The 27,966-nt window shown below is 37.8% G+C and overlaps 1 protein-coding gene across 1 annotated transcript; it reads right to left on the bottom strand.

The window, feature by feature from the left end:
• Positions 1-260: 260 nt before the first annotated feature.
• On the bottom strand, positions 261-27,052 carry LOC132110676 (sphingosine-1-phosphate lyase 1-like). Its single transcript, XM_059517485.1, has 14 exons — positions 26,774-27,052; positions 23,550-23,715; positions 18,476-18,543; positions 17,556-17,703; positions 17,227-17,306; positions 16,707-16,835; positions 3,613-3,701; positions 3,196-3,304; positions 2,997-3,095; positions 2,719-2,865; positions 1,884-2,122; positions 1,552-1,698; positions 1,207-1,327; positions 261-912 (listed from the first exon to the last, which is right to left on the bottom strand). Exons 1-14 carry the CDS (start codon positions 26,783-26,785, stop codon positions 748-750), a joined length of 1,719 nt encoding a protein of 572 aa, XP_059373468.1. The 5' UTR covers positions 26,786-27,052; the 3' UTR covers positions 261-747.
• Positions 27,053-27,966: the final 914 nt, after the last annotated feature.

The following is a 27,966-nucleotide window of genomic DNA, read 5'->3' as shown; positions in this document are numbered from 1 at the left end:
TAAGGGGGTCTGACTTTCTGAAAACACTTGTCATGGAGTACCATAACCTGGAACATGACATTGACCGATGATTAAAATGACCAGTCACATGACATTTCTCAGGATTTATACAAAACTGAAACAATCAATGAGTAAGTGTTGAATTATTTGAACTATTAGGTATGAGGTAGATAGGATGAAATGTGAAAACCCAAATGGATGGGAATTTGAACCTGAAAATATTGTTGAGCTTCACAACCTGCTGTGTGGATTTGTTAACTCCATGATTTATCCATGTTGATAGTATTATGGATTTGGTTCTAATCTGCATTATTTAATTCCTGGGAACGGTTAATAACATGTAAAATGTAAAGTCATTGTGACAAGATTGTGCTGTGGTATCCTGAGTTTAAGTGGCACACTTCCAAAGATAATATTGGAAATGTGATCAAAGACATATGGTGTGCACTGGTCATAAAAATAATAAACTGACCCAATGAAACAAGGAAAACTGCACTCACTGGTCACCAAAATTAAATTAATATGTCCCAGACCCTTCACAGACTGTCACTTGTGCACCAGTCTCTATAGTCTTATAGACAAGATACTGTCGCTCCTTAGTCACAAATCCCAGAATATCAGGTGACTATGGCTTATACATAAATTAGTTAGTTGTAAATAAACGATTTAATGAAGTAAATGAACGATTAGATGATTGCGGTGAACATCCCTTAAGTCAGCTAAGGGTGGAGACCCCAACAGTCAATCTCAGTGCGCTTTAGAGTTGCCATTCATGTGGTTCTTATGGTTTTTGTGGTGCTTGTTCTGTATCTTGGGCACCTCAGTGCTATAGAGGCAGTCCAAAAAGCCCTGTGAGACCTCAGTCACCATCGTTCGGTCAGGAATGGATTGGGCCATGCCATAGATTGCTCCCTACAACATAAAGGGGGAAAAGTTATTTCAGGGTTATTAATTATTTATAGTTTATCAGATGAGAGTATACATGTACAAATAGACAGGAGTGCCAAGTGAGGATTTTACTCATCTGCGTTGTTATGGACAATAATTATTTTGCCTAAAAAAATGACTATATAAATCTCATCTGTGAATCTCATCTGTAAATGTGAAGTTCAACCAAGACATACTAAACCAGCCATACCTATTTTAAATTGTAATAATACTTCTCAAAATGTACTGTATTTTGGATCAGATAAAAAGGAAACCCACCATCCCTGTGGTTCTCTCTTTAGGATTTTTCATGATAATGGCTACTTCTCTCTTCACATCACTGATGAACTGCTCAGCTACACCAGGCTGTGTGTGTAGCATTGTGACACAAATATGGATGCTGAAAGTGAACAACAAAGAGCCACAAACAATGAGGAACAACTTTTCTGACCACTGCCTAAAACTGATGCACTAAGGCCTTTACATAAAAACAATCATAAATAATGATCTAGGTGTATTTTCCATAACCTGATTAACTTTCATTCTGTTTACATTACATTACATTAACATTACATTAGTTTGCATAACCTGCACATTTCACATTGAACATTTTTTTAACCATACCTAGATGGGAACTGCAGAGTGTTGAGATTCCAGCCCTTTGAAGTCAGTGCATTAGATAAGCGGAAGATATCAAAAACATCGGAGCCTAGAGCCACCACAGACACTTCTGGATCCCCGAATACAAACATCCCATCTATTTTACGGATTCTGTTGGAAGAGAGTGTGTTTTTTTTAAAGTTGTTTTTTCTGTGTACAGTGCCTTTCCTGGCATGTAAATGTTACTTGCCATTCAAATTTACATTTACCACAGTTGATTTACATTCAAAGCAACACATTTGCCTGTGTCGTTCATGTCTTTCATGTATTATATTAAAAATGGAATTAATACTGACCCTGCTTTGATTTTGCGGGCAGTCCCAACGACTTTCCTGGTGGCCTCAACATATCCATTCTCACCCATGTGCATCATAGTAGCCCAACAGGCAGCAATTATGCCTCCAGGCCGAGAGCCAGCCATGGACGGAGACGCGTAAATTCCTCCCTGCCAATCAGGTGCTACGAAATACTGGTAGTGCCGAAATGTCTTGTCACTGTAGAGCACCACTGAGGAGCCTTTGGGAGCATAACCATACTGTGGAGACAAAGACAATGATTTTAAAATTAAATCAACTTTGCATTTAGCTTTTATCTTCATGACGATATCTGGATAAAATAAATAACAATAGTTGTAGCTCTGTCAGAGATCTTTTGCATAAACGTTTTATTCATGACAATAACATAAAAAAACACTACTGTTCAAAAGCTTGGGGTAAGATTTTTATGTTTTTGAAAGAAGCCTCTTACACTCACCAAGGCTGCATTTATTTGAAAAAAAAAACAAAAAACAGTAATATAGTGAAATATTATTACAACTTAAAATAATTGGCTTTTATTTTAATATATTTCAAAATGTACTTCATGCAGTGATGGCAAAGCTACATTTTTCACCGAAAATAGTCTTCAGTGTCACATGCTCCTTCAGAAATCATTTTAATAGGCTGTTGTTTACAGCTAAAAACTGTTTTTTTTTTTTTTTTTGTGGAAATGGTAGTACATTTTAAAAAAAATAACAGCAGTGTTAAATTATTCTTATTATTTTGCAATCTCACGGATCCCAAACTTAACAGTATTTTGTATTCATTAATTTCTCTCACTAGAGTTCTCACCTTATGTCTCTCAAGTTCTCACCTTATGTGTATCAGCTGAGATACTGGTAACACCACTGACCCGGAAATCAAAGGGATCAAGTTTGAAACCTGCCTTTTCCATAAAAATGATCAGGAACCCACCCAAGCATGCATCCACATGGAATGGGATGTTGTATTTTACTGCAAGCTAAAAGAATAAATAATAATTAAAAAAAAACATACATTTTTATATACAAGACAAAGAATACATTATGGAAAAATGTATAACACAAAACAAAGGCATTGAATTACATGCCAATCTGAATAAGTAAATATTACCTTCGCCACTTCCACTACAGGGTCCATAATTCCATGGGGGAACTGAGGAGCGGAACACACCAGCATTGCTGTGTTTCTAGAAATGGCCCTCCTCATTGCCTATGACCAAAAAAGTAGTCTTTAAAATGATGTGAACATCAAGCTGGTCAATATTCACAAAAATGTGCCTGTCTGCTGTGGACAAACCAGACAGCAGTACCTTCACATCGACTTTCATGGTCTTCTTGTCTAGAGGTATGTGAATGAGCTTCATCCCAAAATAATGTGCTGCTTTGTCAAACGCTGCATGGACGCTCACGGGTGCAATACTAGTGCAGAGACAAAACAACAACAACAACAACAAAAAATTACACAATGGGATTGAATAAAACAACTGCCTTTAAAGTGCACTAATGAGCACCAATTCTGTCCAAGTAAAATAAAACTCAGTAAAAACTGAATTCATTTTTTAATATAATATATCCCATTTAAATGAATAGCCAACCGTAGCAAACCACTTATATGTTTAAATCGTTTATAGTGTGGGTTGACAGCTACTGTTGACTGACTTAAACAAAATTAGAGTATTATGACTGCAGAGGCTTAATGTTTTGACTAGACTTGAGATAGTACATACATCTCAGGGTGTTTAATGCCACGATCATGAGCCATGTCTCTGTACGCCTTGCATGCCATCAGAATGCTTTCTGTTCCACCTGAAGTAACCTTTTCATGAAAGGAACACACACAAAATGTTTTTTGTTTTGAGTGAACAGCATTATAATGACTTGATATTAAGAAGCGTGATATTATACGATACGGTTTTCAGATTTTTAAACAACGGACTGATAAATGAGCAAATGGAAATTTGTTTAGGATTAACTGGAGCGACTCTTGAATTGTCCCAAACATGCTGTTCAAAAAGATATAACATCAACATGTCAGAAAACAATTAAAATAAATAAATAAATAAAACAGATTCATTGATTAGAAAAAGGATCACCCCCTTGTGTCAGTATTTTGTTGAACCACCTTTTGTTGAACTCATCTATTTTTCCTTTTGTGGCCCATTCACGTATTAGTCTGACCGATACTACTAAAACTATTGGAATACAGGGTTCAAACACATAAAGATTTGGTTGCGAGGCAGGTCAGTGGAAGTTTTTATTTATTTATTTTTAAGTGCAAGGTCTAAAAACAAGTATTTTAGAAGCTGAATTTCTTTGAACTTCAGCGCCGTGCTTAGAATGATCTAGGCTATTATGCACGAGAATTATGCGCAAGAACCTGCTAAAGACCTGAGATGAAAGTGCAGCATTCATTCTTGGTGGCCAACGGATTTTCGTTTTAAAAGGGAAAAAACAAAAACGAAAAATGGCTTGTTTCCCAATTTCCATTAGTAAATAGGAAAACAAAAAAACAGAAAACAATCAATTTTTCTTTTTTTCTTTTGATATTAAAAGACGGAAAACGAAAAACAATCTCGTTATCCGATTGTGTTTATAGATGGAAATCGGAAATCAAAATACGTATGTATGACCTAATCCTGCATTGGTATTTTTTCATGAACCGGAAGTGATCGTAAGTAGTAAGTGGTTGTGGTCCGTGTATCTTTTGGTCATTTGATTTTCTATTTAAAAATAAATAAAGATAAATGAGAAACGGTTTGATTTGCGTTTTTTAGTTTGTTTAAGAAACGCAAAACGAAAATGTAGCTGGATTTTTCGTATTTTTGTTTGTGGGTAAAAAATGAGATTATGCTTTAATATTTGTTTGAATGTGTGGGCGGCGCTGAAACGCCCCTTTCATCCCTTCTGTACTGCACCGACAAGCGGCAACCGCAAGCTCAGTTCATTTTCACCAGGAGAGAAGCGGCAGACAGCAGAGCATATTAATCCCGCGGATTCTTTGCTAGTGGTGCTTGCAAGATAAAATAATAAAAATAACAATAATAATTAATTAATTAATTAAATTAATAATAAAATAAAAAATAATATTATAATTTTCCAGCTGCTGCATGTTATTGACAAAGCAGACTTGACAACTTTATTATTTTAATTATTTTAATTTTTATTTTATTCTAGGCCATTCATAAAAAAAAATAAAATAGGAAAAACCCAACCCCACATTTATAATAAAATTTATATTAAAATAAGTTAAGTTTTCCCCATAATTAGTCTACTTTAAATGTTTTAATTATAGGCTATAGCCTTCTTAGAATTATGAACTGAATTCACGAATTCTGTAGATGACCGTATGAATATAGTGATGGTGTGACATCATTACAGATAATGAGTTCAGACGGGAAACACTGCACCTCTCGTTGGTTTCATTTGAATTACATAGGCCTAAATATAAAATTATTATTATTATTTTTCTATTTAAATGGATTATTTTAAAAGTAGACATGTCCAGCTAGACATGGTTCGTCTGATGCATGAGCCTGGTTCATTTCTGACGTTTCAGAAAGAAGTTCATGTAGACCGAGATGGCAGAAAGCACATCGTGTTGAGTTTTGTAAGGTTTTCGTGTTATTTAGAGTGTTTTACGATCCAAACTGACGGAGCTGAAGCTCTTTCCCCTGTTTTCGGGATGGAAGGTGTGGATCGGGATCCGCCGATCAGAGAAGTGCAGCAGACTACACTACAGGATAAAGCTTCAGTTGCTGTTGTTTGTAATAGCAAATGAAAACATAGGCTACTTGTGAGGTTTTTCTTAAATAGGTATAGAATAAATTTAGTAGGCTAAAAATCCGCATATTTCATGTCATTGTAGATCATATAGGCCTACAGTAAAATTCAAATGTCATTGAATAAATTAATTTCTGTTTGGTCAAAAAAAATGTATATATATATATATATATATATATATATATATATATATATATATATATATATATATATATATATGTATATATATTTATGTATATATATATATATATATATATATATATATATATATATAAAGCTTGCAAGCACCACTAGTATAGAATCCGCGGGATTAATATGCTCTGCTGTCTGCCGCTTCTCTCCTGGTGAAAATGAACTGAGCTTGCGGTTGCCGCTTGTCGGTGCAGTACAGAAGGGATGAAAGGGGCGTTTCAGCGCCGCCCACACATTCAAACAAATATTAAAGCATAAACCATTTTTTACCCACAAACAAAAATACGAAAAATGCAGCTAAATTTTCGTTTTCCGTTTCTTAAACAAAACGCAAAAACGAAAATTAAACCGTTTCTCATTTATCTTTATTTATTTTTAAATAGAAAATCAAATGACCAAAAGATACACGGACCGGTTGTCATAGATATGAGCTGTTGTTGGTTGTGTGGTGTGGTGTGCAGGTGGTTGTATACAGTCTATGGGTTGTCTATGGTAGTTTTGCTGCATATCCGGAAATCATCTGAACATCAGCAAACAACTTTGACCATTCTTCTATACTCTTTGACATCAGTGAGACCATAGACAGTTGAATGATACGGACGTAAAAATGTTCTTACTGTGACACGTTTGCCTTTTCGAAAGAGAATATAACTTGTTTCCATTGTCGCAGTAGCTCGAACATCAATTACGTGTTTTACATTACCTTGGGTGAAGGGCGGGTCTTCTTGACGTGGCGGGAGGGTCCGTGTATCTTTTGGTCATTTGATTTTCCATTTTAAAAGAAATAAAAGATAAATGAGAAACAGTTTGATTTTCGTTTTTTTGTTTAAGAAATGGAAAACGAAAATTTTGCTGGATTTTTCGTATTTTTGTTTATGGTCAAAAATGAGATTATGCTTTAATATTTGTTTGAATGTGTGGGCGGCGCTGAAACGCCCCTTTCATCCTTCTGTTCTGCACCGACAAGCAGCAACGAGAGAGATATTTTTTTTTAATTTTTTTATTGACAAAACAGAAATTACTTTATTCTATGACATTTGAATTTTACTGTAGGCCTATATGATCTACAACGACATGAAATATGATGATTTTTAGCCTACTAATTTTATTCTATGCCTATTTAAGAAAAACCTCACAGGTAGCCTAACATGTTTTCATTCACTATTACATACAGCAACTGAAGCTTTATCTTGTAGAGTGTAGTCTGCTGCACTTCTCCACACTCTCCATCCCGATAACAGAGGAAAGAGCTTCATCTCCGTCAGTTTTGGTCATAAGACACCCTAAATAACATGAAAACCTTACAAAATTGAACACGATGTGCTTTCTGCCATCTCAGTCTACATGAACTTCTTTCTGAAACGTCAGAAATTAACCATGTTTATGCATCAGACGAACCATGTCTAACTGGACATGTCTACTTTTAAAATAAGCCATTTAAATAGAAAAGTAATAATAATAATTTTATGTTTAGGCCTATATACTTCATATGAAACCAAGAGAGGTGCAGTGTTTCCCGTCTGAACTCATTATCTGTAATGATGTCACACCATCACTACATTCATACTGTCTAGAGCCCGACCGATATATCGGCCGATATAAGCTAATTGCCTTTAAATCGGCATCGGCATTTATAACGGCCGATGAAACATGAGAAACAGAGTCTCATGCTTCACTCATGTTATGAGTGTTGCATAGTGTGCCCACCAGAGGGAGCTCTGCAGCTCCAGAGTTAACAACAGCGCCAGAAGTCCACTACAGAAGAAAGCGATCAGCCAAGCCACGGAGATGTAACTTACTGTTCTGACGGTGAGTCTGTCGTTCGTCATGTGAAATGATTGTAGATTTAGTTCATACCCTGTATATAAAAACTATGTGGTAGTTCTAGCTAACGGTCCTATCATTATCACTTCTAAATATTCTGTAACATCACTTAAAGCCGCTAATGCATTGCATAGCTAATACCATGTTTATCAGTGGAAGAGCGCGAACGTTAATAGGAGGTCAAACTATAACGTTAGCGTTTAACTTATTCTTATTCTATTGCGGTGCGTTTCCCACATAATGACCGCGTAATTGGGCCTTTCACACAGGACGCGGTATGCACGGCGCTTGCCGCTGGGTTCAGCGTTGCCCTTCAGATACAATGCGATTTGCGCTGCGCTATGGCGTAGGCGGGGTTTTAAAAACGTTTAGCGGGGGCTCTTTCATAGTCTGTTCCTCCTCCTTTCGGTCAGCAACAAACATGTATCTGTCCCGTTGTAAGAAGCGAGCGATAGCGCTAGTCCTGCTGATGAGAATTAAGAGAGAAGCAAGGAAGAAGAGGCTACCCTCAGGTCCAGAGAACAATTTGGTGAATTCAGGCTGGTTACGTTACTCTAACGCTAATAGCTTCCTTTTTAGCAGGCCCCTTAAATGCTTGCTATTAACTTGTTTGAAGGTGGTTCTTCTCAAAATTGACAGCGGTGTGTTCATGACACTAACATTAACCATTCAACTTCGAATTGATTCCGTAATCTTCCGGTAATAGTAGGCAAGACGATGTTCTGTGAGAGCAAATATAGTGTAGTTACAGTAACTACAGTAGGTGCGTCAGAAATGATTAAACCAGAGGGGACATGTAAATAAATGTGAGCTGAACAAGCGCTTTTTTTTTTTTTTTTACATATTGTTTCAAAGCAGCTTTACAGACATAACAGGAAAATGTTGAAATAATATTGTTAAATATAAGTAGGTAATACCTATTGCTTGACAAATAAAAAATATATATACATTTCTCATTTTTGCCTATGTAGGAGATCCCAGTTTATTATTATTATAATTCCAATGATGACATGAGTAATGATACATGGTGATATTATTAATACACATGCTTATTCTTTCGCTGTCTCTCTTTCTGCCTACAGATGGCTGGAAAAAGGTGAATGCTGTAGCAGCAAAGTGTGGGACTACTAGGAAATGGGTCTAATATCCAGATTATTTTTAAAATCAAAATATCGGCTTATAAATCGGCTCTTTTCGAGTTAATATCGGCATCGGCCCCCAAAATCCATATCGGTCGGGCTCTAATACTGTCATCTACGAAATTCGTGAATTCAGTTCATAATTCTAAGTAGGCTATAGCCTATTTAAAGCAGATTAATTATGGGGAAAACTTAACTTATTTTATTATAAATTTTATTATAAATGTGGGTTGGATTTTTCCCATTATTTTTTTTTTCTGAATGGCCTAGAATAAATTAAGTAGACAAAAAATTTGTAGTATATTTTATTCCATGTCGTTGTAGATCACAGGCTAAAGTAAAATTCAAATGGCGCTTTATGAATAAATTTGTCAAGTCTGCTTTGTCAATAACATGCAGCAGCCGGAAAATATAATATTATTTATTATTATTATAATTATTATTATTATTTTATCTTGCAAGCACCACTAGCAAAGAATCGGCAGGATTAATAAGCTCTGCTGTCTGCCGCTTCTCTGCTGTTGAAGATGAACTGAGCTCGCAGAATACAGAAGAATTGAAAGGGGCATTTCAGCGCCGCCCACACATTCAAACAAATATTAAAGCATAATCTCATTTTATACCCATAAACAAAAATACGAAAAATCCAGCTAAATTTTCGTTTTCCGTTTTTTAAACAAAACAGAAAAACGAAAATCAATCCGTTTCTCATTTATCTTTATTTCTTTTTAAGTAGAAAGTCAAATGACCAAAAGATGCATGGACCACCATAATCCGTGTATCATTCGTTCTTTCGTTTTTCTAATTGAAACCAAAAATGGAAAAATAAAAAAACGACTTTTTTTTTTATCTGTTTCCAAAACCAAAAAGAAAAAAACAGATAAAGCTTTGTTTTCCGATTTTCAAATTTATGCTAATATCAAGAATTAAAAAAACGGATATCAAGCGTGTGTGTTTCACGTTGGTGTTTTCGTCTGATGCTAGTTAGTGACGGTCATTCTTGAACGATTCGATCATTTTAAACGAATCTTTAATGTGACTCGGGAAGAACGAGTCGTCTCTGGGAGTGATTCGTTCAGTCGCGCATGCGCAAAATTCTATAGTTTCTGTACAGGAATAGTCTAGTTCACCTGTTTCAGTCAATGCAGTGGGTGCCGTGTTAGAGAATTGATTAGTTCATCTCTTGAGTCTTTCGGGTTTTCGAGTCGCTCCTCACGTGACAGACCCATAAGCTTTGACCATAGACTGGAGTTACCCTGGCAACAAATCTCTGTGTATATTATTATTATTATTATTTGTCTTTATGATTTTAAGTGTATTGCCTTAATGTTTTAATGTTTGTATTGTTTAATAATTATAATAATAATAAAGACTGTATAAAAGGCTTTATCCTATCATTCGTTCTTTTGTCACGTGACGTGACAGCATTGGATAGATGAATTTACATGCTTCCTTACAAACAGGTGCCTAATCATTATTATTATCATCATCATTATTATAATTATTATTTACTCTTACAGTTACTGCATTTCTGAGCTTTTTACTTCTTACAGTTTATAAATGTACAAATTTCTGTCATAATGGTTATTTTCTATACACTGAATGTTGTAACAAAGGTAATAAAGAGTACTTATTAATGAACACATATGATTATGGTGGGTTTAATTTCCTTTATTTCTCTTCTTTGAACAACACTTTCAAAATTAATTGGATTAGACAGTGTTTGTGTAATCCAAACTCAATATGGATTTTTATCCCCAATAACTACTTTTAAATACTACTTTTCCAAATTAGGTGGTCTCCCTTTCCTATTGATCTGTATTTATAATATTGCTAGAATCCCTTACAATTTAACCAAATTTCATAAACAGGCATTACTTGCATGATCATTCATTTTTAAGCACCTCTCAGCCGTACTTCATTTGGAAATTTGTTTTGGTTGTTTCCAAGTTCTTTAACTTGGAAGGTCTTATTTTAAGTCACAAAAAATTCTTATGTAAATGTAATTTTCCAGTAACTCCCAAAGAATTCTCCATCATCATGGACACTATTCCTAAAGGAGTTGTTACGCTTTCAAGGGACTCATTAGATCATCCAGCACTTTATCTTTATCTTTACACCCATTTGAAATCCCAGTAGGAAAACTATGCTTTTTGTTACATGAAAGTGAAAAAGTGATGTGACATTCAGCCAATATGGTGACCAATACTCAGAATTTGTGCTCTGCATTTAACCCATCCAAAGTGCACACACACAGCAGTGAACACACACACACTGTGAACACACACCCGGAGCGGTGTTCATCATTTATGCTGCGGCACCCGGCGAGCAGTTGGGGTTCAGTGCCTTGCTCAAGGGCACCTCAGTCGTGGTATAGCCAGACCAAGACTCGAACCCACAACCCTAGGGTTAGGAGTCAAACTCTCTAACAACTAGGCCACGACTTTGTCCAGTATCCTACATCACGTAACTATAAGATTAGATCGCTTTTTCAAAAGGAGCATGTAACGACTCCATATGTGGTGTCTTATTGGAGGAATGTGGTTGATCATATTGATGAGAAAAAAGTATGGACTCTGTCTTTGGAATATATAATAACTAACAAGGTTAGAGAAATCTCATTCAAATTGTTACACAGATTTTACCCAGCTAAAGTGTTTTTGAAAAGGTTTAAATCAGACATAGATACAAGCTGTTGTTTTTGTGGAGACCCTAATGAAACTGATATACATATCGTTTGGGATTGTCCTCACACACAGCTATTTTGGAATGAAATCTCTAATGTTATCTATCACAGTGTGCTACAGGGTTTCTCTCTGCTTTTTAAGGATGTACTGTTTGGCTTCTTTAATATTCAAAAAGACAAAATTAATGTATATTTCATTATTAACCAATTATGACTTCTTGCAAAATGTCATATTCACCGCAGTAAATTCACTCATCAAAATCCATTATATATTGTTTTTTTTTTTTTTTTAAAAGAGGTTCAACAGTATATCCAAACTATTTAATCTTCCAAAAATCTTAAGGCTGTCAAAAATGTTTAATCTTTTCAATGCTATTTAATCTTTTTAATTGATTTTGTTAAAGTTTTCGATTAGTATTTATTTATTTTTATGTTTACATACGTCTGTAAATGGTGCTTTGCATATAATGCCACTTCCTTGTATGCAATATTGACATTACCTATCTGTACTTTTATCTTTGGTACATTGGCATTAATCAAATAAAAAAAAGAACTAATCAATTCTCTTTCCGGCTCCCACTGCATTGACTGAAAAAGGTGAACTAGAACCATATGCGACTGAACGAATCACTCCCAGAGACGACTCGTTCTTCCCGAGTCACATTAAAGATTCGTTTAAAATGACCGAATCGTTCAAGAACGACCGTCACTAACTAGCATCAGACGAAAACACCAAAGTGAAACACACACGCTTGTTATCCGTTTTTTAATTTTTGATATTAGCACAAATTTGAAAATCGGAAAACGAATCTTTATCCGTTTTTTCATTTTCGTTTTGGAAACAGATTTTTAAAAAACCAGTCGTTTTTTTATTTTTCCATTTTTGGTTTCAATTAGAAAAACGAAAGAACGAATGACACACGGATTCACCATACATACGTATTTTGATTTCCATCTATAAACACAATCGGATAACGTGATTGTTTTCCGTTTTCCGTCTTTTAACATCAAACGAAAAAAAGAAAAATTGATTGTTTTCCGTTTTTTGTTTTCCTATTTACTAATGGAAATTGGGAAACGAGACGTTTTTCATTTTTATTTTTTTCCTTTTAAAACGAAAATCCGTTGGCCATCAAGTACACGGACCAAGACATCGAGTTATGTGCAAGAACCTGCTAAAGACCTGAGATGAAAGCGCAGCATTCAAGACATCAGGTAGCTCATTTACATTGAAATGCAATGGAAAAGTACAGCAGTGGAATGAAAAATGCGTTATGAGTGAATTAACCTATTAAAAGCTACTTAGTAAATACAGATGGCAGATTACTGAATAAATAAAAATCACATATCCACTAAATTAAAAAAATCTGACATGTGATCAGTTTTACCACAAATATAGAAAAGTGATACCACCACGACCACCAGAAATACTTGATTGTGTCTGCTTTACAATGAAACAGAAGCTGATTGTGACCAATTCCCTGACATAATGCATTCATTGCGACCCATTTAACAGATGCATCATTTTAAGTTAGAACAACATGAACAGTAACAAACAATAACAATACAGCAAAACAATGAACAAACTACGATCATCTAGCCCTCTATAAAACATGGAAAAAAAATAACTTACTTAACTTACATAACTTACTCAGTAGTGCTGCTTTCTTAGGCCCCATTTACACTGCATGGTTCAAGTGACCCAATTCCGATTTTTTCCTCTCATGTGGCACAGATCGAATATGACCGGTGAACGTGTAAGCAGGAAAAAAACCACATGGATTCCGATTTTCTCAGATCCCCAGTAAATGTGAGTCGTACGTCATTAAAAAAAGTGACATCAACTCAGGTGGACACCACCAACTGAGATCACATGACTTATTATAGGCGCGATGGAGGACGAAGGATACACACAGTAGAGCAATGCAGAGGTTTCATGTCTTTTAAGTCTTTGGGGCAAAGAGACAGTGCAGGCAAAAATGCAGGGTTTTTACAGATATAAATCCGTGTTTGAAGACATTTCACAAGATATGGGGAGACACGGTTTTAAGCGCTCGTGGCTACAGTGCCAACGTAAGATAAAAAGCTTAAAAAACAAATACAAAGCAAAACACTGTATAATTTTATTTGCATCTGCATCCATTGTATTTCGTGCTGTTTTACTTCCTTTTTCGGGTCAGAACGTCTACTTTTGGTAGTTACAGCAGTGTATAGTGTAAATGCAAAAGATGATGCAAGCGTGTCGTCAAAAAAAAAAAATCGGATATAGTCAGAAAATCGGATTTGGGCATCTAGACCTGCAGTGTAAATGCAGCCTTAGTTGCACAGCTTGCTTGGGAATTTGTGTCAGAGTAACAATTAAAATGCGACTTTGTGAAACGGACTGTCCTAAATTGTTGCTATAGTAGGCGATGCCCCCTCACCCCGTGGCGCCAGCCCTGACAGGATATTACCCCCAGCATGCTTTACTGGAGGAATGCTGTTTGGATGGTGAAACCATTTCGTTTGGTATGGATGCCAAATAATTCCATTTTAGTCTCATCTGTTTTGGCAAAGCTCAGTTTTGACTGCATGTGGATTACTTGAGGAGTGACTTTATTTCTTGCAACCCTCTCATACAAGCCACGTTTGTGGAGAATGTGTGATATTATGGTCACATGCACACAATTTGTCATAAATTCCTGCAACTGAGTTGCTGTAGGCCTCTTGGTAGCCTCCCTGACCAGATAAAGCCTTTTATTCTATCTGTTTGCTTCAGCTGCACTACCAAGGACTGTAATGCTCCAGGAAAGCTCTTTTAATGCCGAGCTAATCAAAATAACCACAGCTGATCACAGCTAAAAGTCAAATGGCTTTTTGTGCTATTGAGAAGTTGATTAGTTACACCTGACTGAGTTTAAAAGTCATTTTTAGGAGGGGGGGTGATCATTTTTTTTGATCACTCTTTTTATTGTTTTCTGACATGTTGGTTTTATATTTTTCACTTGTTAAACTGTTATAAGCTGCACTGAGTAAATAAATAAACTGTGTCCATCTTCATTTCAGGCTGAAAATCAAAAACAAAATGGGATTCTTTTAAAGGAGGTTAATTCTCGTCACCATGAGCCATATTGCAATTCTTGTCTTTCCGTCCCCCAAATCAAAGACCTTTTGAAATCATAATTAAGACTTTCTTGTACAATTTAAGACTTTTATTGCCTTAAAGGAACACTCCACCGTTTTTTGAAATAGGGCTTATTCACATTATTTCCTACATTTAGATAGGTGGGCAAATGCATTTTTGCGTCAGTGCATGCATTGTTTTAGTTTGACTGGGTCGGCGTTAGCTTAGCTTAGCACAATGAATGGAATCCTTTGTTGCCAGCTAGCATGGCCTGAGTAAAAGTGATCAAAAAAATTAAAAAAACCCACCTAATTACTTCTTGTGGCCTGCGTATTCACAACGAGTACAAATAGCGATCCAGATTAACACTAGGCGATTTCCTAGGCAGATATTGACTTGGGACTATATTATGGGGAAGCACAGGCGAAGCACTGCTACTTCAGTGCAGAGATATCACGCAACACATGAAATCCCACGACTTCCGTCAACATACCGGCGTGAATAGTAGCTGCCTGGCTATTTTCCTTACAGTACACGAATGGCGATGAACATGGCTGATTTTGAGAGAGACGAAGAGGGTGACTTCTCAGACAGTCAAGAACCAGAACCATACCTATTTGAACCAGAGTTTACAGAAGACGAGCTGCGTGCTTTGGAAATAGAACGACAGGAGGAGGAGGTTGCGATCGCTCGTGATGAGAGCAAACATGAACTGGTGGTGTGAATGTGGGGGAATATGCCAATCTATGCCGACGGAAATAGAGTGTCTATGCTGTAGAGAGTAGGACATGTTTTTGCCATTGATGACCGGGCTCAACACGTCAGATCAAGATGAGCGTGCCCGAAGTTGTGTCACATCTACAGCGGATTTCACGGCGCTGATCCATTCTGCAGTACTCGATTTTTTTTCCGGTGTGACAAAGTGAACTGGAAAAAACACCCCACGCCGAATGGACCAAATGGACAGCTGTCCACAGAGTAAGTGATTATTTTAATCATGACGCATGTATAGATCGACCCATATTATAGCTGTATTTACATAGAGTTGATGTTTTCACAGGCAATATAGGTTATATAGGAAGAGAAATAAAAGACAACTTACATGTGCACTTTGTTCTTCCTGTGTTTTCAAAGTAGTCCTCTGGTGCAAAATGTTCTTCGCAAACACGATACTGCTTTATTTTGTTGAGAGGCGTTGAACTACAGATCTCCAGAGCTGCTAGCCATTTATTTCTCAGTTCCACATTAGATGGAACTCTGTGAAACATTACATTCGTGTATGTCCTTTGCTTGTTCTCACAACCTTTTGCTATGCAGGTAATAACCATGTTTGCTGTAACTTCTCAAAATAAATCATCCAAAATAGAAGACACTCGGTGCAGGTCACGCCGATATGTTCTTCTTCTTCTGTTTTTTTTTTTGACGCGTTGCACGCCGCTATGTTGACGGAATTCGTGGGATTTCATGTGTTGCGTGATATCTCTGCACCGAAGTAGCAGTGCTTCGCCTGTGCTTCCCCATAATATAGTCCCAAGTCAATATCTGCCTAGGAAATCGCCTAGTGTTAATCTGGATCGCTATTTGTACTCGTTGTGAATACGCAGGCCACAAGAAGTAATTAGGTGGGGTTTTTTTTTTTTTTTTTGATCACTTTTACTCAGGCCATGCTAGCTGGCAACAAAGGATTCCATTCATTGTGCTAAGCTAAGCTAACGCCGACCCAGTCAAACTAAAACAATGCATGCACTGACACAAAAATGCATTTGCCCACCTATCTAAATGTAGGAAATAATGTGAATAAGCCCTATTTCAAAAAACGGTGGAGTGTTCCTTTAAATGTTATAGAACTAAATGCAAGACTTTTTAAGGACCCACGGAAACCCTGTTTTCTATTGTCACAATAGCTGTAAAAAACACTAGATACACAATCAAATTTTGCCGCTGTGTGAATGTAGCCAGTGAATTCAACTCTCATAGCATTCTACAGATTCTGTTAAGGAGACATTTTCCAACATTCAGCTATTATCTGAAGTGTAAACAACTGCAGAGAACAAAGAGAAATTGTACAAAATGTGGAAGACAGTGAGAAGGACTGACTGTGCCACAGGAGTCTGGCCCTCCATTAAAGAGGGCACACGTCATCCGCACCACTTCTGCCTCCATCTTCCTAACCCCAGGGAACAGGTCTGGGTGAAGGGGATTGGTCCAGGCAAACTCACCATATACCTGCAAACCAGAGGAACACAAAACAAAATCCAGGAATTATTTCTTGTTTTACAAAGCCTCTGCTTGATTAAATTTTTATCATCATCATCATCATCATCATTATTATAGTCAGTTTTTAAGAAAATCAATACTGTGGGTTAAACAAAGACACACCAGATAGCACAAATATTCTGTGTTTGATCAAGACAAAATTCTAAAAGCATTTTAAATATTGTTTGTCTCCTTTTCTTTAAAAATGAGCTGAATCATAAGATTAACCCTGACTATTTTATTTTACATTTTCTGTCCATTTTTATAAATTAAAGCAAAATTAAAATTACGGTACCCCCTGGAACAAACATAGCACTTGTTGGGATTTGCTGATGTAAAGGATTTAAAAAGGCCATTATACCTTCACCAGGAGATCTGTGAGCTTCTCATCCCCCCAGTAGACTGCGCCTGACACTTTGCCTTTCGCCCAGTCTACTTCACCTGAAATCAAGTATGAAAAAAGACTGAGGACAGAACAATGGTGGAACACTGACTTCTAATACTGTATAAACCAGTACCATTATACCTTAATAAATAAACTTGTTTGCAAAGAAACTGCACCCACATTGAAGGCCAAATTTAGTCGGAGAACATCTGGCTGAAACTTTACATTTCTGATTTATCCTCAAAGCTTTTGGGCTCTCCCTCATTATAACAGATGGGAGTTGGGACAGGCTGAAGGTGACTTACTCAGGGTCTCATACTCCCTGATCTTGTTGAGGAGCTGTTGGTGGGTGAGGCCCTGTGCTGGTAGGAGTTTGGTGTAGCACATGCCTTTCTTCAGCGTGCATAGACTCATCGACATGTCATCTAATGCCTTGTTGAGCTGATTTTGAATCTGATTGAAAAAGATTGGAAAGAAAACAAAGTGTCATAAAAACCTCTCAATAATTAATAAATACAAGCAATATAGGGAACAGAGGAATTGAAGGGAAAATAAAAACAATTACTGCAGTGCTGATATGATGTTACTTCTAAATCCATTTGCAAATTCAAAAAGAGAACTTTTATGACTAGCAGTGCTCCAAGGCAGTGGTTCTCAACTTGAGACTTAATTCAAATAATTTTAAAATAATCTTGTCTAAAATGCTAAAAACACATCATAGTGTAAAAGTGAGTAAATTAGAATTTTCTTATTATTTCATTTTAACATATTTAAAACTACATTGCAAAAAAAGTTCTGAAAAAAGCACCTTTAGCATAATTACAGAAGAACAAACCAGAAGAAATATTATAACTTGCATGAGAGGCCTTTGAATATTGTGTTGGACAACAGAGGCCTTAAAGTCAAAAACATCCCCTGTTCTATTGGGTGTTTAGGTTGTAATTTGTAATGTTAGGATGATTAGATGCATTCAAATAAATATTGTAATGGCAAAAAAGTCTGACAAGACATATTAAAATCAACCTGTATTCAGTTCTGACATGTTACACTCTGTTCAGGTTAATGACAAAAGATTAACCCTGGAATAATCACAGGGTCTAATGTGAAAGTGCGTTAAAGGATTAATTTCTGCTTCACCATGAAAGTGGTGATTAATTATCAATCAATGAGTCAGAAAGAGAAGTCTGTAGGAAGAAAAGGAACTAGAAAACCACTAAATGCTTACTGTTGCTCCAATAAATGGGACTTTTCTGATGACTTTAAAGAACAGCTTCTTTACCCTTGATGTCAGACCTAGAAAGCATGACACAATGAGCAAATAGCGGTGAAGACGTGACATGAAATACCTCCACGGCAAGACATTTTTTCTAAATTTGAGTCGCTGTGAATAAAAAAAATCTTATTTTCGACTGAGATAAATGTATGAAATCTAAAGTTTGCCATGTAAAATTATACAAATGAGAGACCTCAGTGTAAATGTTTGGTTTTTCTCCCTCAGCTCGTATGAAACCATTGTTTCTGAATGATGGCTCAACCATAACATCCCACAATAAACAAAACAAAAAAAACTAATAAAATGTTGTCTAGGTCACTGGTAGCATATGAAGCTTACAAATGCCACAGTCTTTGTTATTGTTCAAGTGGCCTTGACATTTTGTTATGTTGTTTTAAGACTTCCTGACTGATGAATAGCAAAATAAGGACAACATCAATATTTTCTTAGAATTAGTTTGCAACATAATGCTGGGTTTTTATATTGTTTCACAGTGGCAAAGAAAAAAATGATGTTATGTACGGTAACCCTTTCTCCCTGATGAAGGGAACGAAGCCATTGTGCTGAAGTTTCAGACATAAGCAGTTCCTCTTGGGAGCCCAGACACCTCTGACATCATTGAGAAAAGGCCAATGAAATCGGTAAAGCAAACTTTGCATAGCTGACCACACCCCAGATATCTCGGTATAAATAGGTCTGCGTAGCATTTGCTCACTCATTCTGTTCTAAGGAGTCAAGAAGCATCTCAATTACTCGGAGGCAGTTCAGTTCAGTTTTAGTATAAGGGACACAACATCTCCATTCCCTCCATCAGGGAACAAGGGTTACCACACGTAACAGATTTTCCCTTTTCAGTCAGTCACTTTTACGTTGTGTCAAAGTTTCTGGCACTAGGGGTCTAGTTACAAACTGCGTTACGAGACCATGGGGGCGCAGATGTTGACAAGCCAGTATGTCACACAGATTCTGTGGTGGGCTACGCATAAGGAGAGAACTACCAAGTTCAGAACCTCCTGACAGATGAAGTGTCTGTCTCAGGGAGACGCTGAATCCAAAGGGACAAGTCTGTGGAGTAATACACATTAGGGGCCATCAAGGGGAGCCAGTACATATGGGTAACTACCCCATAACAAGAGTTCACTCAAGGAATACCACCTTGCAATGGATTCTAATAGCGAGTTCCTCTGCCAAACTCTAAAAAAGAAAGGTAGCCCAGAGTTTATAAGAAGGAACTGAAAAAAAGTGAACAAAAAGTGACGTGATATACAGTCAAGTATGGTGACCCATACTCAGAATTCGTGCTCTGCATTTAACCCACCCAAAGTGCACACACAAGGGCAGTGAACACACACACACACACCGTGAACACACACCCGGAGCACTGGGCAGCCATTAATGCTGCAGCGCCCGTGGAGCAGTTGGGGGTTCGGTGCCTTGCTCAAGGACACCCAAGTCATGATATTGCTGGCCCAAGACTCGAACCCACAACCTTAGGGTTAGGAGTCAAACTCTCTAACTACTAGGCCATGACAAACTGGACTCAATGAGCACATATGCCACCTGAGACAGGGGAGGCCCCATATACAAGCTCTTCTCCATACCATTCAAGACTCTGGATGAGACTGGTTCCATCTGCAGATTGTAGAATCTGGAATATTTATTAGGTATAGCACAAACTGGAGCTATGCAAATGTCTGTTAGAGAGGCACCATTCACTAAAGCTGATGAAGCAGAAATTTCCCTGGTGGAGTAAGCCTTACTCCCAGTGGGCATGGTAAGCCTCTGGCCTGATAGGCCATTCAGATCACATCTACAATCCAGTGTGAGATCCTCTGTTTGGAGACAGCATGTCCCTTCTGCTGTCCTCCAAAGCAGACAAAGAGCTGTTCAGACCGTCTGAAACATGTGCATTCCAAATGGATGCACAGGGCTCACACTGGGCACAACAAAGACAGGTTGAGGTCCCCGTCCTGTGGAGGGATAGCTTGCAAGGTTACCACCTGATCTCTGGAAGGAGTGGTGGGAACCCTGGGCACATAGCCAAGCCAGAGTTTCAAGACAACATGAGAGTCTGCCAGCCTGAATTCTAGGCAATTCTATTTGATAACGGAGAGGGCTTGGAGAGCACCCACCCTCTTTATAGAATGCACATTTATACATTCCTGCCAAAGGGGGGCATTGTTCAGGGAACACCACACCTAGCAATGGATGGATTCCAGTGAGGCAAACAGATCTAACTGTGGCTGACTAAATCACCTCCAAATCAGCTGGGCCATCTGGGGATGAAGTCTCCACTTGCCTCGGAGCATGACCTGTAATGAGAAAGAGTCTGCAACATGATTGAGATCGCCCAGGATGTGCGTGGCATGCAGAGACTTGTTGAAACCCTTCAAAGCCAAAAGCATTGTCAACAACTCCAGACAGTTGATATGCCAATGCATCCGGGGGTCTGTCCAAACTGTGGAAGCCAATGGTTTCTGCAGCTTAGCGGAAACAAAAGGCGCATTGGCAGGAGATGAAACGTCCATCAGGGCGCACCATGCCTTGTCTGTCAAATAAGTCACTGACAAATGAGGGAACGTTGCCAACAAATATCACACTGGCTTGGTAACAGACCTGTTGCATCAGAACGTGAGGATAAAGGAAGTCTGTGTCTGAATAGGCTCTGATGCCTAATCTCAGCGTGTGGTCATCACAGATGGGAGAGCCAGAGAAAAAAAAAACATACAGGCCCTGGATGGGAGCATCGGACGACACCTCCAAGTGGCGGCATTTTGTGGACAAAGATGCAGCGCAATCACCCTCTTCACCTTGGGGACCTCCGTATAATCCCTCGCTGGACCTCCATTGAGGGCTATGAGGACAGAGGAACTGGTGTCTCGTCTCCTTGTTGAGAAGAGGATCTTCCACATTTTCATCAGTTCCTTGTGCACCTCTGGGAAGAAAGGAACGGGGGATGGCCTTGGCATTGTTTTGCATTCAGTGCCCAGAAGCTAATCATCCAGCTGAAAGCGTTCTAGGCAGGGTGGGGAATCCACTCGAGCCTGTTGCTCTTGGCCACTCGTTCAAGCACAGCCATCATCTCATGTCATCATCGTGTCTGCCTCAGAATCATCGGTTTCTGTTTGCTTTAGACTGCCCTCAGATGTTGTGATTGACAGCTAATCCTCATCATGAGCCCCAAATGAGAAATTGAACTCACCCCGAGACGAGTTAGCAAACTCATCCTGAAGCTCAACTGGAAGATACGAAGTGTGGGAGGATTGAGAATCCCACGGGGATTCCCCGGCAGAACCATTCTCAACTCACCGGGCTCATCACCGTGTCCTCATACCAGAAGTAGAATGTGGCTGGGGTGACTTGGGCTCTTTTGGCAAAGAACACTAGTCGTGAGCGTCTATGGTCAGGTCCTTACAAGCAGGACATGAACCATCCATGAGCACCGTTTCAGCATGAGCATGGCCCAAACACTGAAGTTTTATGACCATTGTGCTGGTCATCTAAGGGAGACATGGTAACCATACCATACCAAATTGCCGGAACATTGCCGGGTCGCCTTCTGTGTGAAAGCAAACACATCCCGGGATTGATTCCGACATTGAACCCGGGTAGGGGACCTAGTAACATCACCGGGTTCAACCCGGGACGAGCGCTGTGTGAACAAAAGCCAGATCTAATGACGCACGTAAAAAATGTGTGCAAACTGTAATGAAGCAGAGATCAGTTAGTTCCTCACTTTCCGCGCTGACGGCGAGATGGGTCACTTGCTTCAGTGAAAGTATAACGTGCCTAACGTTTTTGACTCGTACATTACACGTCACGCCCTGATGTCATGTGTCGTTACGGGATCTTTAGGGGTTGTGTGTGAAAGCACGCACATATCCCAGGTAATCACTGGCAGTTTGAAAATGCTAAATCTAGCGACCCGGGAACAATTGCCGGAACACTTTACCCGTGTATTTGCCGGAATGGCAGTGTGAAAGGGGCTATTGAAAACTTTGGGGTACTATCACAACACAGCTGTTTATGAGAAGGGAAAGACTGCTGCCTGTGCCACAGATACAATGCCAAGGAGATTGAGAAGAGAATGAGTCCAACTTCTCACAGAGAGGTGCTGCATTTGGCTTCGAAAAACAGAATAGAAGTGAGCAAATGCTACGCTGGCTATTTATACAAGGATGTCCGGGATGTGGCCAGCTATGTAAATTTTGTTTGCCAATTTCATTGGCCTTTTCTCAATGATGCCAGAGGTGTCAGGGCTCCCAAGAGCAACCCCAAGTGTCGGAAACTTTGACACAACATCTAAGTGACAGACTGAAAGGTGAAGTCTGTTGATAAACAAACCATTATACTTTTCAACAATTACATAATTTTATTCTTCTCTTGACTCATGGAAAGATATCAAGATTATATAACCTACCATTTAAAAAAAACAATTTCAAGAAATTATTACTTTTATTCAGCAGGGATTCATTTAACTAATCAAAAGTGACAGTAAAGACTTGTATAATGTAACAAAAGATCAATTTCAAATAAATGCTTTTCTTTTGAACTTTGTACTCAAAGCATCATGAAAAAAATTCTCTGCTCCCATGAAAATATTAAGCAGCACAACTCTTTTCAACATTGATAAATCACAAGAAATGTTTGTTTAGCAACAAATCATCATATTATAATTATTTCTGAAGGATCATGTGACAATGAAAACTGAAGTAATGCCTGCTAAAAATTCATCTTTGCCATCACAGGAGCAAATTACATTTTAAAATATATTTATTATAAGTTAATAGTAATTATTTTTCCATAATATTACTGTTTTACTGTATTCTTTTTATTCTTTTTATTTTTTTTTATAAATGTAGCCTTGATAAGCCTTATAGAGACTTCTTTCAAAAAAAAAAAAAACAATTTGTACCAACTTTTGAATGATAGTGTAAACCTGTCAACATATTTAACATGCCTAATAAATATACATGTTCAAAAACATCTTGATTTAAAAAAAACCTGAGCGATAAATAGCACTTACTCTCTTTTTGGAAAAGGAAATCCTTTAGCCAGACCGCACAAAGTGTGAACAGCAAAGTGGTCACAATGATCTGCAATGGCTCCAGATCAGCACACTGAGAATTCACAAAGTGTCGAGCCTCCCCTATGTACAGCAGCACCATCTCCTTATACACCTCCAAGGCACTCTGCATGAGGAAAGGAGAAATGTTCAAGAAATTAACCCAATCTAATTTCAGAAAACAGCTGAAAAAACTACAAGCTTCAGCAGAAAACAACATACAGAAACCAAGAACTGACTGCTTACCTGCTTACATTACAAGCAACAGAGACATAAATCAATCAATAAACATTTATAGAAGATTCAATAAACACCCTACTACTTAACTCCTTTAAGGCTAGGCACTGTTTGAAGAATAAGTGCAAAAATTATGGCTCTCTATGATCAGTTTACCATAATGACAGCTATTATCAAATTAAAATCTTAATAAAAAAAAAAAACAAAATAATTAAATACTATAGCAGACTGAGTCATACTTAATTGTCACAGGGGCTTGGATTCACTAATTACACTTAAGACACTTTGGAAGAGGTATGTCTAACTTCTGCCACAAGATACAAGGAGAACTTAGAAGATTGTTCCAGCTGGCCACAGCTTATTCAGAAACTGGCCATACAAAACTTAATAGCTGCCAGCAAAGACTTAAAATGGGCTTCTAAGGAAATGGGTGATTCTACAACCCCAAATCAGGAGGGTTGCACCATTTAAATAGGCCTTAAAAAGCATATCTGGTTGATGCATTTCACAATCACTATTTTTTACAGCACAATGTGGTTCTGCTTGATAACAGCAAATATTGTGTCCCAATAGCATCACCCCAACACCACGCAGGAAATCTGGAGGTCAGCTAAACAAAGTCTTAGCTAACTATATCATGAGCATGTCAACTCCAAGTCATCTACAATAAACGAGCACCTTGATTCATCTCCAAAAGATTGACTAATGCTACAATTTGCATTTTGTTTAATTTAAGCATGTAAAAAGCCCTAGTTATACTAAAAACCATTTGAGAAAAATGAGTGAGGTGTAATTCGACTACTAGATGAATTAAACATACTTAAAAGGAATTCATTTTCAATCATTTTGTCAAGGAGATAATGAATGAATCAGGCAGGAGCTAAGCAACACCCCCTAAATAGAGTTCTAAGTCCATGACAAGCTCTCCGACAGGTTTAGCAGGGTTTGCCAAGTACACTGGATTAAGAGGAGCAGGTAAACAGGTCATGTGAGTGAGCAACTTTAACTTTGACCAGGACTGATGTACGTTCAGGATCCAAATATAACCACTGTGTAAAATGTGGAACCTCGACAGCCCTGAATTGAGATCTTTAAAGGCAGCATCCTATCAGTCTTATTAAACAAGACCTATACAGACAGGATGGATATCGGTGCATAACATGCCATAAAAAGCTGAGATTATGTTATCTTGTAAAAAGGGCAAAAGGCAAGAGAAGAGACACATTGCATAAGAGATGAAAGGATATGCACATCTGCTATGTTGTAAAACATCTTCTGAACTTGACAGATAACATAAATGTGTAAAATAAGTGTGAGACAAAGAACAAGTTAGTTTATAGAAAATAAGATGTCAGCTCAAACTGCTTGCTTACAGCTGCTAGTGTACTGCAGACAACCACACCCTCTCTAGCTGAGCTTTGATTATTTGTCCATTGTTAAGTCAAAGAGCTCATGTTTCCAATGGAAATGTCCAGATGTCTAAAGCAGGATCAAACACAAAGTGCTTTAGTAGCTCAGTCTAGAGCTTGGCGATATATCAAGTTGTTACGATATATTGATATATATATATATATTTTTACAAGCGATATGGTATGAGACTTTTCCATTTATATTGATATAGCTACAGTAGTTTAATACAAGCTCATCTGAATTATAGCAGTGGACAAGGGGAAACTGCATAATCCAACTGGTCCTTAACATGAGACATGCTTTATATTAAGGGCTTTAAAATAACTCGTAAGATAGTTAACACGGCTCGCCCCAGATACACTACTTTTGCTCTTTAATGCGTTTGAGATGTGCCATTTTCTTTAGTGCATAACTTACATTTCACAAGTATATTCTCCATTTGTAAATGTTAGAAAGTCATGAAAATATTTCCATTTTGCTGTCTGGACTCATGCGATTCTAAACTTCACAGACTTCAGTGAACGAGGGCGACACAAAGACAGAGAGCAATAGAAAAGGAGCACTATCGTGGGAGGGGCCTGTCTGTTTGATGTCACAAGGACAGGCATCTAAGATCAGTTCCATTCGAGAAAGGGATAAAGATTTTAGTAGATTAAAAAAATAAAAACACTGGGTTGATTTGTATCATTATAGAGTGGTTGTGTACATACACTGCCAACACACATTTCAGTTGTAATCAGTATGACATTTGTGACCCTGGACCACAAAACCAGTCTTAAGTGTCAATTTTTCAAAATTGAGATTTATATATCATCTGAAAGCTGGATAAATAAGCTTTCCATTGATATAGAGTTTGTTTGGATAGGAAAATATTTGGTTGATGTACAAACATTTGAATATCTGGAATATGAGGGTGCAACACATAAATAAATAAATAAATAATTCAAAATATTGAGAAAAATCGCCTTTAAAGTTATCCAAATGAAGTCCTTAGCAATGCATTTTAGTAATCAAAAATAAAGCTTTGATATATTTACAGAAATGTACAAAATATCTTCATGGAACATGATCTTTTCTTAATATCCTAATCATTACTGACATAAATTAAAAATCTATAATTTTGACCCACACAATGTATTTTTGGCTATTGCTACAAATATACCCCAGCAACTGAAGACTTTTGTGGTCCCATTTGTGCCCAAACTCTCTAATAAATGACACTTCAAATGGATAACCATCTATCTACATGATAAAATCACCTGAATCTCCAGCCCTGAACGAGAAACATATTATATCAAATCAAAGTGTCACTTATAGGTCTGATGCACTGAAACAGTATTATAGTTCTATATTGTAACTGAAGTATGTTGACCAACAAAACAAAGTACCGTAAGTTAACAAAATACAACAGCCCTGACAAGATGTTATTTTCTACAGTCGAAGCTTTCACTGTGGCATAATTACATCACCTTTGGATAACTGGGAACATACTATTTTTTAAGCACAGCTGATTTCTAATTGACATTATGCTCACTCACCCTGTAGTCCATTTTGTTTGCCAAGGTTACACACCCTGTCTGCAAAAGTCGTTTCTTTAACTGCTCTGTGAGAAACGGGGAAGACAGCCCGAAAGATCTTTGTTCGGCTTGTTTTGAGTGCGAATGCCCCGTTGCATGACACAATCTGAGGCGCAACCTTATATCAGGAAGTACCGTGTGAGTAAAAGGGGACGCGATTTGCTTTTCAGGCGTGTCACCGCGCACGCCGATCTTCAAACACACCAAGCGTCCTTCATCACAGCGATGAGTCCAGCACACATGCTGTTAGTGTATGTGAAACTCACAACATCCTGACGATTCGCAGATTCGCCACAGTTACATGATCTTTTCCATGGAGGTCAGCGTAGAGTCTCTTTTTGATTAATCTAGTAATGAATCTGAGATAGTTCTAAGTTTATTGTACTATTATTAGGGGCCAAGAACCGAAGGTGCGTAGGCACCTATTGTAATCGTTGGCGTTATTATTCTTCTTCTTCCGCCGCAAGTCTATGGCAGCCCATAGAACCGATCGCGGGAAAGTTGTATAATTTGGCACACTGATAGAGGACAGTCCCAACATTAACTATAGCAAATTTGAAGTCTCTAACTCCTACTCTCTAGCGCCACCACTTGTCCAAACTTTCAATGTTTGTATGCTAATTACTTTTGAACCGTAAGCCAGAAAATGGAAATTCTTTTTTCCTCTGAATCCTTGGCTCATGCCAAGTCGAAGAACCCCAAAGTTCAAAAATCGCAAGGTTTAGTTTTTTCGCTATTTTCAATTTTTTGAAAAACCTACTTTTTCGAACTCGTCCTAGACGGTTAGTTCGATCTTCACGAAAATTGGCTCATATCATCTTCAGACCATGCAGGCAAAAAGTTATGGAATTCAAGTTGATTCGTCCAACAGTTGTCGAATGACACGTAAACAAATTTGACAAAAAGCAGGCAAACATGCATGTGAGGCTATATCTCGGCAACGGTTTGGCATATTGAGACCAAACTTGGTGTGTGTTATAACAAGCATGTCCTGAGCCTACCTGCAGTGTTTCGACGCAGTGCCACCTAGTGGTCAGGAGATATGAAAAATGCATATTTTTGCTTATATTTTCCCAATGGTTTGGCCAAAAATCACAAAACTGGTCTCTTTAGATTCGATGAGTCATGTCGAGTCGAATGATATCCAACTTTCC

The sequence above is a fragment of the Carassius carassius genome, chromosome 30, assembly GCF_963082965.1.
Source record: "Carassius carassius chromosome 30, fCarCar2.1, whole genome shotgun sequence".
NCBI lineage: Eukaryota > Metazoa > Chordata > Actinopteri > Cypriniformes > Cyprinidae > Carassius > Carassius carassius.
The sequence above is the reverse complement of the archived record's forward strand: the minus strand, read 5'-3'. Positions and strand labels throughout refer to the sequence as shown.

Bases quoted from the DNA above. Each gene is read 5' to 3' on its own strand.
- LOC132110676 (XM_059517485.1), bottom strand. The intron at 3,096-3,195 runs GTACTGCTGTCT...TTTTGGTCATAG, and splicing joins CCATGAAAGTCGATGTGAAG to GCAATGAGGAGGGCCATTTC. The intron at 1,328-1,551 runs GTATGGTTAAAA...GTTCACTTTCAG, and splicing joins ACTCTGCAGTTCCCATCTAG to CATCCATATTTGTGTCACAA.